At 52.6% G+C, this 12,251-nt stretch overlaps 5 protein-coding genes across 5 annotated transcripts; 2 read left to right on the top strand and 3 right to left on the bottom strand.

The window, feature by feature from the left end:
- Positions 1-169: 169 nt before the first annotated feature.
- On the top strand, positions 170-896 carry AtWU_08659 (uncharacterized protein; the record flags this gene model as incomplete). The annotated part of the gene is made up of 2 exons (XM_035503767.1): positions 170-308; positions 400-896. 2 exons carry the CDS (start codon positions 170-172, stop codon positions 894-896), a joined length of 636 nt encoding a protein of 211 aa, XP_035359660.1.
- Positions 897-1,083: 187 nt separating this feature from the next.
- Positions 1,084-4,268, bottom strand: AtWU_08658 (exocyst subunit SEC5; the record flags this gene model as incomplete). Its single annotated transcript, XM_035503766.1, has 2 exons — positions 1,084-1,812; positions 1,878-4,268. 2 exons carry the CDS (start codon positions 4,266-4,268, stop codon positions 1,084-1,086), a joined length of 3,120 nt encoding a protein of 1,039 aa, XP_035359659.1.
- Positions 4,269-4,823: 555 nt separating this feature from the next.
- Positions 4,824-6,406, top strand: AtWU_08657 (isocitrate dehydrogenase (NAD(+)) IDH2; the record flags this gene model as incomplete). Its single annotated transcript, XM_035503765.1, has 6 exons — positions 4,824-4,913; positions 4,981-5,046; positions 5,205-5,291; positions 5,362-5,484; positions 5,547-6,266; positions 6,335-6,406. 6 exons carry the CDS (start codon positions 4,824-4,826, stop codon positions 6,404-6,406), a joined length of 1,158 nt encoding a protein of 385 aa, XP_035359658.1.
- Positions 6,407-6,795: 389 nt separating this feature from the next.
- On the bottom strand, positions 6,796-7,905 carry AtWU_08656 (uncharacterized protein; the record flags this gene model as incomplete). The annotated part of the gene is made up of 4 exons (XM_035503764.1): positions 6,796-7,142; positions 7,222-7,405; positions 7,495-7,640; positions 7,737-7,905. The coding sequence occupies 4 exons, from the start codon at positions 7,903-7,905 to the stop codon at positions 6,796-6,798; spliced, it is 846 nt and encodes a 281-aa protein (XP_035359657.1).
- A 934-nt stretch (positions 7,906-8,839) lies between these two features.
- niaD (nitrate reductase NiaD) lies at positions 8,840-11,794 on the bottom strand (the record flags this gene model as incomplete). Its single annotated transcript, XM_035503763.1, has 7 exons — positions 8,840-9,729; positions 9,783-10,406; positions 10,458-10,681; positions 10,733-10,968; positions 11,021-11,279; positions 11,337-11,436; positions 11,524-11,794. 7 exons carry the CDS (start codon positions 11,792-11,794, stop codon positions 8,840-8,842), a joined length of 2,604 nt encoding a protein of 867 aa, XP_035359656.1.
- Positions 11,795-12,251: the final 457 nt, after the last annotated feature.

Genomic DNA, 12,251 nt, shown 5'->3' with positions numbered 1-12,251 from the left:
AAAAGGTCAACGAACAACACATCCCACCCCCGCCACGTTGTCGCTGGATTAGTTTCCTGCCCAATACACCGCTCCTTACATTCCGCGATCGGAGTCGAATTCCAAGAAAAAGAAAAAGAAAAGAAAAGAAAAGCAAAGCAAGACAACCAATTCAAGCCCCCGACCAACCATGGCCCCGAAACGCTCCCGCGACGATACCACCACCGCCGACGAGAAGCGGGAAACCACCAACGATGCCCCCGTGAAGAAGAGAAAGGGTTTCAGCGTCGGCCCTGCCAACCTCCCAGATGGAACATACCGTCGCAAGAGTGAGTTTTTTTCCCCCCTTTTCTTCTTCCTTACCCCTCACTACTCCAGTCTAGAACCGTGAAAGCTAACAGAAGATAAAACCAAATATAGCCCAGAAAATTAAAAATGACCTAATTCAAAAAGCCAAAGTCAAAAAGGCCTACGCCAAAGTTCGCGCCGCCGAGCTTGCCGCCGCTCCATCTAGACCCATCTACACCGACGATGCCCAAGATCAAGACGAGGATAACAAGCGCGCGGACCCGACCCCGGCGTCGTTGGAACTTCACCCGGACCGACAGGCTATGCTAGACCAGCCGGCGCCGGAACCCGAACCTACTCCTGCTGGTAGACCGCAGCGTGGGGAGAAGCGCAATGCGAAGGGTCGTCGTGAAAGAAAGCCTAAGCCCTCTGCGTTTGCTCGAGAGATGGAAATTGCGGAGAAGCGGAGGAAGGAGGCGGAGAAGCGTAGGGAGGAGCGCGAGTTCAGGCAGAAGGATCGCGAGGCGATGGCGCGCGCAAAACGGCCGGATCAGGCTGGGAAGAGGAGATTGGGGAGGGAGAGTAAGGTGTTGTTGGGTCGGGTGGAACGGTTGGTTGGGAAGGCATAATATGATGATGATGCATGGCAGGGCAGTTTCAATGCTGATTTGATTGCGAAGGTGTTCAAAAGTTTGAATATGATACCCACTAGGTAATGACTACATTTTTTTTGATCATTCTTCATAAGGACTAAGCTGCTACTGCTTTCAAGATGATTTGTATATTTCTCTTGTGAGGATAAAGGGTGGGTTCGATCTAGGCGGATGGTTTGTGCCCGTTGCCGCTCCGCGGCTTTCGGAAGCATGCAAACTCTCCTTTGGTTCTTTCTCTGAGGCGCTTCAGGATGCCTCTCATTTCTCCCAGCTCAGACTGAAGCCGTGCGCGTGCCTCGTGGGTGGTCCGCCGGTCTAGCTCAACATAGATCTGACTTTGGATCGCGGATGCTTCGTCGGTCGAGAACTGCGACATCGTCTGCGCGATGAATTCGGTATCCAGAGTGGCCTGCATCAGGGCTGGCAGAGTGTACGACGACCGAGAACTAAAGGCGTTCAGAAGCGATGTCGACACCTGGGTCAGCAAATACGTCAGGACGACGGAGAGCAATGAAGATTGGGCGGCGGATGAGGAGCGGCTCGGCACGGCCGTCAACGTCGAAGGGATGGTGGTGGTAATCTCCGTGTGTACGAGCACCAGGTCCAGCATGGTAGTGTAGACGTATGGACGGACCTGATCCGGGCGGGACGATGCCGGTTCCCAGTCGGGAGCAGTGATGCTGTTGACAATCGTCGTGTTCAGCGCGTTGATGGTCGGCTTAGTGTATGACTGGAACAAGCGATCGTCGATCTGGTTGAGCACATCGCGGACGGTCTTGGCCTCCTCAGTCAACCGGACCGAGAACGAGTTCTCAAAGTTGGCAACCAGCTGCGGAACGAGATCGGCCTGGAATGCCTTGATGTTTGACAAAGTCAAGAGGATGCGCACATTCTGTAGACGCATTAGCCAAGGAACTAGCAGAAGACTGGCATGTTAAGAATCGATGATCTACTTACTCTATTCCGAGAATCGACCGCATCCGCAATGAGTAGCGACGGAGATGTATCAAATTGGCTTCGTGGCACCGTAGAGCCAGCCGCGATCCATTCATCCTCATCCTCCGACGATGTAGGATGTTCCGCATTCTCAACCAGGCCACTCAGCGCCTTATAGACACTAGACACAAATTGGGTGCGAACCATCTGTAGTAGTTTGGCAGGGGGCTGGGTCACAACGTCGACGGAACCAGATCTTGCCATAGCCTCAGGGATGTAGAGGATCTTCTGCATACCTGCGATGATTGCGTTCTCAAAGGCAACAAACAGACCAGGCATCTTGGTCAAGTCTCTCTTTTCCGGGTCTCGAGTCCAGTCTTCCAACATCTTGCAAATTTCGGCATCTTTCCCCCAAGCTGCGCATGCCACGCGTACTGAGCGTTCGCGCGCCACACTCACAAGGGATTTAAGGAGATCACGGGTGTTGGTACTGTGCACCACAGGCTCCAAGGCGGCCATCTCACTAGCCGCCGTGCCAATGAGCACTAGACATTGACTGAGATAGTGAATGCCACTGAGAGAATTCGAGAATGGTGGCCAGAAGGCATAGTCTTCCCAATGCTCCCCGCGCTTCGGTGTAGGGAAGGGCATGTTCTTCGGATCAAGCTTGAAACGCGACTCCGTTGGGGTCACGCCCCGACTTCCAGGGCTGCTGGGGCTGGCTGTGGAGATTGGTGAGGTGAGGAGAGATACATCGTCCACTGGGGGATCGGCGAACAGTGAGAGAACACTCTCGCGGATGAGATTGAGAAGCTCGACGACTCCCTTTTGCAGCTCTCTGGCGTCATTGGACGAAAGTCGGTGGTGTTTGCGACTTTCTCCCTCGAACCCAGCTGGAAGAAGCTTTTGCCTGCTGCCGTCAATAAAGGATTGCGCTACTTCCCAAAAGTCGAAGACTTCGCCAAGGAGACCTCCTTCAGAGGACAACAGCCTGCTCAGATAGGTATGGATACATTCCCAGAGCTCGATGACTTGGTCGCTATCGCGCATGGTTTGGGTGTCCAGAGCGCCGTCGCGAGGGGCCAACCGGAGGTATGATGCCACTGCCTGAGGCGTCGGTTTCTCACCACTAGCCAGTCGACGCCTCAGAATTTCTATCTCGACCTTGCAACGGTCACAGAATGCCGTGATCTTCTTTTTCAAAAAGTCGTAGCGACTGAGAAGCCATACCCAGATAGGATTGTCATCGACCCCTAGCTCCAGGAGAGCACCGATAAGCTCCATGTGCTCCTCTACGGGACCCGTAGCAGTAACTGTGGTCGAGGTAGTAGGTGCATCGCTTAGGCGCCTCCACAGGTCGCGTTTGAACGCTTGAATTTGCGAATCAACATCTATCCACATTCGTCCCATGGCCAGAATAACATGGGCCTCTTCATCCGTCAATGGCTGATGCTTGCTCGTTGCGGTATCGGCAATATCCCTGGCAGTCTTGGATAGGGCCCTTGCCTTTCGATACTGCTCAAAAACAGAGTCATAGTCTCTCTGCTTGATAGACTTGGAAAGGTGACCGCCTATTTCATAAATATCTCTATGTTTCTCCATGGTGTCGACAACGGACTTGAGCACCTGCTCTCTTTCACGTCCTCCCAATGCCGGACCCCACACCTCCTCTGCTTTAACAGATGCCTCGAGCAACGGAACACGGATACCCTTCATGCCGTATTCACTCTCCTTCGTCAAAGCGTTCTTGCCGGGACCTGCATCGGAAAGGGCCGAGGTAGCGATGCTCTGTTTGCTTCCCGAGAGGCTCCGCAAATGACCAACCGACCGGCGGTTGGCATGAGGGCTCAAATACTCCTCTTTCTTGCCCTGATTTCTCATTTCTGTATATACACTGTCGATGGTCGCTTTGGCTCGAACGAATCGCTCGAAGTTCGCTTCGACGAGGACTTTCAGCGACGCGGATTTCTGGTCAATTGATTGAGAGAGAATGTTGAGACCTTCGAGAAGGGACCGTATCGACGCATCGGAATGGACTTGGGAGAGGAAGAGCGCCGGGGAGAAGGAAGTCGATGAGAGCAGGAAACGATTCCGCAGGCGACTCTCTTCATCTAGCGACAAGCCTCGCATTTTGAGGATCTTGAGCACACTGTCCCCTGTTCCCAGAGGATCAGGCTCATCCATCTTGACGAGATTCTCCCGACCATTGTTGCCTTTGAAGGAGCCTAGAGTGACCCCCTTCCGCGTGCTATTGCTGCGCTCCAAAGCAAAGTATCGGGATTTCTCCGAGCGCGAGCCACGACGTTCTAAAGCTTCGTCTTCAGAATGGTCGCTTTCATCCAGCTCAGCGGGCCATTCTTCAGGGAAAGCCGAAGGCAAGTTATAGTAACTGGCCACGTCGACGTCAGCCATGTTCGGGGGTGGGTGGGTAGGTGTTTTGGGAAATCGGCGATAACGGAGGTTGTTATTATGGGGAGAGCGATTAAGCACGGAGGGGAGGGATTAGGGAGGCCACATGCAGGAAAACGCGCAGCAGCAAGGGTGGGGACAATTGGGGGGTTCAGAATTAGGGTGTTAACTATAGAAAGGATAGGCACAGCCAGGACAGGCAGTTCGGAGGGAACGTTTGGGACGTTGGGTTAGCTTGGGAGTTATCAGATCAAGCACGGGAAGCAGACTGGAGCCGGTGGACTGACGGTAACTCGCAGGTTTGTCTCTTGTTCGGTCGGACCGGGAGCGGCGGTGCCGAGAATCACTGGATGGATTAAAGTGCCTTTCTTCGCCGCGACTTGCTCTCTTCGTTCCCGCACAAGGAAACCCGCCGCCGCCTTTTCCACCTCTCTCTCTCTCTCTCCTCTCTCTTCTTTCTCTTCCTTACTCTCCTCTCTTCTCCTCACAACCCCCCCCAATTCCTTCTTTTTATTCCACCCTTGGCCGTTTGACGTCGATCTCGGGGACTTTATCACAATGATTGCCGCCAGGAACTTTGTCGCTCCCGCCCGTCAATGCTTGCGGACAACACGTGTGTCCCCTCGCATTGCCTCGCCCTTCTCGCAGGTAACCTACCGACCGCTTTCCTCGACAACATCACCTGGAAGGATTCTCGTTCTAACTGCACATGTAGCTCCGCACTTACTCCGTTGCTGCCGATGAGCGCGTCGCCAAGTTCAAGGGTCAGAAGGACACTGATGTATGTCGCGTCCCGGGCAACGCCTGAAACATTTTTTTGCGTCCATCCTTTGGTCCGGTAGCTTCCGCCGCAACTTGCGACAACGGCCTATATCCAACAGCTGTTCCGAAGGATGGTTTATAAATGAATGGTGTTGTTGACATGATGTGTCCTTATAGGGAAAATACACTGTTACCCTGATCGAGGGTGATGGTATCGGTCCCGAGATCTCCCAGTCGGTGAAGGATATCTTCGCTGCCGCAAACGTACGCCTCCCGCTTTCCTACGATCGCCTATGATATACAAACCTAGCGATGCTAAACTACCTGTGTGCAGGCCCCTGTCAAGTGGGAGCCCGTTGATGTTACTCCCATCCTGAAGGACGGCAAGACCGCCATCCCCGACGAGGCCATCAAGAGCGTCCAGAAGAACTACGTTGCGCTCAAGGGTCCTCTTGCTGTATGTCCTTCCTTTCTAGACTGTTTTGCGATAGATCTTTCTCTAAACGTTTCGTCACATAGACCCCCGTCGGCAAGGGCCACGTCTCTTTGAACCTGACCCTCCGTCGTACTTTCAACCTCTTCGCCAACGTCCGTCCCTGCCGTTCCGTTGCCGGTTACAAGACCCCCTACGACAATGTCGACACCGTCCTGATCCGTGAGAACACCGAGGGTGAATACTCCGGCATTGAGCACGTCGTCGTCGACGGTGTTGTCCAGAGCATCAAGCTCATCACCAAGGAGGCCTCCGAGAGAGTGCTCCGCTTCGCCTTCCAGTACGCTCGTTCCATCAACAAGAAGAAGGTCCGTGTCGTGCACAAGGCCACCATCATGAAGATGTCCGACGGTCTCTTCCTCAACCTTGCTCGTGACATCGCCAAGGAGTTCCCCGACGTCGAGTTCGATGCTGAGCTGCTGGACAACTCTTGCCTGAAGATCGTTACCGACCCCACCCCCTACAACGACAAGGTCCTTGTTATGCCCAACCTGTACGGTGACATTCTGTCCGACATGTGCGCCGGTCTGATCGGTGGTCTTGGTCTGACCCCCTCCGGTAACATTGGTGACGAGTGCTCCATCTTCGAGGCCGTCCACGGTTCCGCCCCCGACATTGCTGGCAAGGGTCTTGCCAACCCCACTGCTCTGCTTCTGAGCAGTATCATGATGCTTCAGCACATGGGTCTGACCGAGCACGCCGCTCGTATCCAGAAGGCTACTTTCGACACCCTCGCCGAAGGAAAGGTAAGCCAGCATCCCATCAATCTGACGTCAACATTGCGAAAACACGATGCTAATAGTTGCAATTTTAGGCTCTCACCGGTGACTTGGGTGGTTCCGCCAAGACCCACGAGTATGCTGAGGCCATCATGAAGCGTCTGTAAGGGATTGGAACATGCCTGTACTATTCCCCTAAATTGTTTCCTTTTTAGCCTGTGAATGACTAGACCAAATATGTAGTGATCTACTGTATGTGCTCCCATGTATTTAGATGCCATTTATGTTGTTTTACTTTCTACCTCGGTTCTTCCTTCTCCCAATCGGTCAATCATTGTTGGAGAAAGAAAGATACTACTTAGTAGCTAGTAGCTTGGTCGACGAATCATGCCTAGTCTACCGTCCCGGTAGAAGAACAATTAATTGTAGAACCAAGGAAAAGAAAGGTAATAATACAAACAAAGCCCCACCAAAACGCCTACTTCTCCCAAGGTATCATATCGACATATTTGTTACAGACAGAGCCAACGAACGTCAGCAGGAAAGCACATATCTATCAAGGCTGACGCCGTCGACCCCTCCGAGTTCCCGTGCCTGCTGCACTTCTCCCCTTTTGCTTCGTCCTTGATGTCTGGGCGCGCGTACTTCGCGTCGTAGGCGATCCCCCCTCCGCTTCCTCATCGACCTCACTATCATCCTTCGCAGCGTCCGAACCATCTTCATCGCCATCTTCATTCGCGCCTGTCTCTTCGCCAGAATCCCCTTCTTCCTCCGCAGCTCCGGTACCCTTCGCCGGCGGTTCAACCTCGACATGAAGACGCGAAGAACGCGTCCCTCGTCCAGAGGTACGCCCGCCACGGCCTGATTTCCGTCCTCGTGATGGCGCGGGGGAAGAGCGAGGTTCTGCATGTGATAAATAGCTTGCAATTAGTATGTTTCTTCTAGCCATCTGACAACCAAGGAAGTGATGTTATATACGTACCGTCCGTATCAGCCACCGTGCTTCCCCTCCTCGATCCCGCATGCGTGCTAGGATCAGGAGACGCGGTCCCTTCCATCGCCAGTCGCCGTTCGAACATCAATTCTCCGTATTCATCCTGGGGTAGTTCGAACGGGCAGTAAAATTCCTTCGAGTCCTCGGCGGTGTCTGTTATCAATGAATCTTCCTGTTTATCCAATAATATTTGACGAATGTTAGCACGAGCCGGATTCCAGAGGATGCAAGTTTCTTTGTTGGGACGAGGCATCAACCCACCCGTTCGTCCAAAGCCGGAAGATTGTATAATGTCCCCAGCTTCTTCCATATCCCTGGTATCCGTGTGTGTTCTGCATGCGCGGGCGCATATCCTTGGCTTTTCATGAACTCCGAAATCGCGATCATGCGGAAGTGCTTGTGCATGCCTTTTAAGAGGGAAAGAGGACCGCGTTAGCGATACACTGTTCGGGGGGATGATGCTCCCATGCGCGCGGGGGCAGTCAGGGTTGTTGTCAACGTACCGACAGGCTTCCATTTTATAATCCCCTTCAATAACGCGGTCTCTTGCTCGTCCGTCCAGGGATCTGTCACTGGGTCGTAATCCGCGGTTATTGGCTGGTCAGTGGTGCTTGCGGACGGCTCGGCATTCTCATTTTGAGGAGTGAGTTTGGCTTTCTTGCGCGGGGGCATGGCGGTTGAATAGTATCTAATGAGAGAGCTTGTGTGTATTCCGTAGAGGTGGGTAGGTAAATAATGGTTTGCTGAAGGGACGGAGGGGAGAGCTCTCGTCCGCGGGTTGGTTAGACCGCGGCGAATTCCTGCCGCTTCGGTTTCCCGAACAAGCGGTGGTCCGGGCGTTGGACGGGGAGAGGAGCTAGTCTTGTTTGGGTTTAGTGAGGCGTGATCTCGCGCTGCCAACGCGTCCTCTGGTGCTTGTCATTTGGGATTCCCACGAGACTTTCGTGGGTTGTGTTCAATTGAGGACGATGGATCTGGGAGAATACACTGTTGGCCCGCTGTTTGGTCATGGCCTACAGAGTGTTGGCCAGTTCGTCTTGGGGTTTCTGCATCCATTGAAGCTGTTGGAGTGGGAGTAGTTGTCCGCTGCATAGTACGAACTATATGCTGAAAGACGTCATTATTGATTCCGCACTGCGAGTTGTTTCAAGTGTCCTATGAAGTGCAATTGACATATTCGGCAGGAGAATGTCTCAGAGGAGAGCAGGGTGACAATGCTAAACTGTGATCTTTGAACGGTAATCATCATGGTATGCCCCACGAGGCTACAGGTGTCGGTCATCGGTCCTACTGTGAAACATGACTGCTAGCTATAGTGCGATGCCATTGAGCTTATTGTCGCCTTCCTTCGTCAAACAGGACCGATTGTTTATCTTACTTGACCAACGTGAGTGAGCGAATGATATGATTCTAAAACTGGCAAAAGAATCCTACGTTCGACTCGCGCATATTGCAGGCGCACATCAAGGCCAACTTTATCCTTTCACTTGAAGCACATTACAGTTCGTATATGGTTCTTGCGAAATTAGCGTCATTATATACAATCTAACATCGTCGTCTTCCTATACTAGTGACGAAGGCTATTTCCGGAACTGAGGTGCTCTCCTTAGAAGAAATGAAGGTCCGACTCCGCCCATCCTTGCTCCAGTAGGATCTTGCGGGCGGACTTTTCCATGGCCTCTGGACCACAGATAAGCACCATGCTCTTGCCATCGGGAATGGCATACTCCTTCAGCAGGTCTTCCGATATACGTCCACGACGTCCAGTCCAACTGTCCGGAGCCTTGGTTAATGTGTGTACCACCTTGCACTTCTTGCTATCCAACGCTTCATAGGCGTCCAGTTCGTCACGACATAGAATGTCCTCCTCCTGTCTATTGCCATCTAGGACCACGCACGAAGTAGGGTCCTGCTTGTCCTGTATCACTGCACGTAGCACTTGGAAGACAGGCGTGATACCAGTTCCTCCACAGATCATCTTGAACGAATTAACATGGCGCTCTTTGCCGCTCACCATGATCTTGCCGTTTCCAAGATACTCGAACCTGCCAGTGGGACCCTTGCAGTCGATTTCTGATCCCAACGCGAGCTTCTCTAAAGCCATGGTCATCTTGCCACCTTTGACCGTGGGCGTGTCGAAGTAGATCTTGACCAGCAGGTCCATGGTGCCTTCCTGGTTAGTATCGGAGATAGGGGTGTATGAGCGGATAATGGCTTCTTTGCTGGTGGGGTCGGCGACCTTGATCATGAGATGCTGGCCAATGGGCAGGCCCAGGGTCTGTTTGTCATGTTGAAGCTGGAAAGTGAAAATGCGGGTGTCCCATGACACGTCCTTCCTCTTTACAAGGGTCATCTTTGACCATGATTTCGACTGGAGGAATGTTGCGCGGGGTTCATCCGATTCTGGTGCGCTATCATTCTTGAGCGCTTCCAACGACGCCTTATCCATGGTTCCGATATGGTAATCAGGCATCATGGCTTTGGCCGTTTCGCTATCTGTAAGTGTGTCAGTATTCCAAACTCCATTCAAAAAAGGCCCTTAGACATACGGATGGCCAAAAATTCCTCCGAAACGTCGATGCCAGCAGACGAAATGATACTCTGAGCTCCACCAGGATGGCCCTCAAGGAATGCCGTGCCATCGTACACTTCCCCGTTCACGATGAACCAGGGCTTCTCATCGCTTGAGTTCTTCTTGAATTCTTCAAGGTCGATCATCCGGTTCACGCCGTCTTTCTTCATGTTGATCTCCTTCTCGGGCTCTGGCTCTGCCGGTTCCTCTCCTGCGTGTCTTTCTCCCCAGTTACCGTTGACCAGATCACCACCGGCCTTTTTGACGCGTTCCATCCATCCACCAGGCCCGGTAGGATCTGTTGGGTGCTCGAACCTGAGAGTCCCATTCTCCTTTGTGATGGTGACCCGGAACCAAGGATTGTTCATCATGCCCAGAACAGACCAGTACATATCGCGCGGTTGGAGAGACAAGGCCTCATCCATAGCCCGCACAAGAATGGCATCTGTATTTTCTAGCTCAGGAATGGCGATATCCAGCGACCAGAAGCTCCAGCAGAAACAAGTCTCGCGCCAGGACATGTCTACTCTGCCACCGAACAGGTCCCCTTCGAAGTCACGGTACTTGTCTTCGGCATATGAAATGTTGGCCAATCGCCAGGCTAAAATGATGTCAGCTCTGCTTCCACACATTTGCGCGATGATCATCGTACATTTGCCTTTATCTAAAGATATTTCGACTCTCGTAATCCTCCGACCGCCTCCTGCATAGGCATATCCTTTCACGTTGTACGACGGGCCTGCCGACGCAAGATCCAGCACCTCCTTGTGCTCGGGGTATACTACAGAAGAGTTCACGTTCAAATCATAAATCGCATATCGGTCATCGCGCCACCAGTTTGGGTCACTGGATGACATTTCGGGCGAAACCATTGTCCTGAATAAAAGTTAGACAACGTACTCTTGTGGTCGGATAGGCGAGTCTTACGGTAATACTCGGTTGTCATAGATGTGGTACCAGTTGTCACTGGGCGCATCAGTCAGAATGAGCTTCTTCAGCCATTTGACACTTCGGCCACCGATCTGGCCGGGTACGACGGCTCTCAGGGGACGGCCGTGATCAGGACGGAGATCCTCGCCGTTCATTTTGTGGGCTAGCATGATTCCCCTATTGGGATCCATGGCCCAATTGAGTTTGACTGAGGTGCCGTAATACCCGTTTGGCTGCAAGCAAACTGTCAGAACACTACATGCATGGATGGATATGGCGACTTACCAGCTTATCTGCTCCCTCCATGCAAACATACTTGGCTTTCCTCAGAGGCTTCGCACTCCGTAGGATATCTGCCATCATTGGGCCAGTCCAAAGGGCCGTCGACAGGCCAGCGGAACCCCATGAGAAACCTTTGGTCTTCCTGACCACATTCTGCTCCTTCCGTCTGTTTCCCGCACAGACGAGAGTGATTGGTGCTGTGATCTGATCGTATTTCTGCAAAATTTCCCGGAAGTTGAGGACAAGCGGCTTCTCCACCAGGCTGCATATCCCTTGTCAGATAACGACGCGACGTTTGGGGGAAATGATATTTTTTTACCCTTCAATGCTAATCTCCCAATTTGGGATGTCTTCGTCTTTCACCAAAGGTACCGGGCCATGATTTCTCACATAGAACAATTCCGGGGAAGTCAAGAAGCCTAGTTCCTAGTGAGCATCGCCACGACTACAAGGGCCCTTGCGCGGAGTTCAAAGGGGATAGGGCAGCAGGGAAAGAGGTTGAGTACCTTCATCGTACAGAGCCGTAAGTGGAGGCTCAACATTAAAGGGATGAACACCCGTCAGTCTGATAAGGCGAGGGTCGCGGGGTACATGATAATCGGGAGTTGGCTTGTCTATATTGAGAACTTCGGTTGGTTCTTTTGAAGGGGGCGGCAGAGGAATGTCTGGAAGTTCCACGGCAGGCAGCTCCTCTTGGTGGACCTTGATCGGACCCGACTTGAGGGCGACCCCTTGAGCGGTGAAAGGCTCTGTCAGCACCTCAGTGACAGTCGCCATGATATGCGCTTATGTGGTTCAATAGCCTCGAGGTGCCAGATCAGACATGAGACGATATCGAGAATGGAGACGAGTATAGATTCGGACCGATACAGAGCATGCAGAAGGCAGATGAGAGGAGCCAGACACACATCCGGGGAAGACCAGGGTTAGCTACGGGAAAATTAATCGCTCAAAAACCAGATGACAGATGAACCCTCAAGACTGCCGGCTTTTGGATTAGCTCAACGGGGTGACCAGCAACGGCCGGGATCTGGTACTAAGTCCACGGAGAAGAAACAGGAGGCATTCCACCTGGTTTGAGATCTATTTGGGGGGCGAGAATGAGGGTCAACATTCGGCCGGAGAGATTTCCGCGGGAGCCGGTGGATTCGAACAATGACTTAACTAACGAGCAGAGATATGTAATAGTAATACTTCGTACTCTTCAGATGGTCTAGTCATGGCCTGGTGTGTC

This window comes from Aspergillus tubingensis, assembly GCF_013340325.1.
Source record: "Aspergillus tubingensis WU-2223L DNA, scaffold_9, whole genome shotgun sequence".
Classification (NCBI taxonomy): Eukaryota; Fungi; Ascomycota; class Eurotiomycetes; order Eurotiales; family Aspergillaceae; genus Aspergillus; species Aspergillus tubingensis.
Note: the sequence above shows the minus strand (reverse complement) of the source record. Positions and strands in the feature narration are given on the sequence as shown.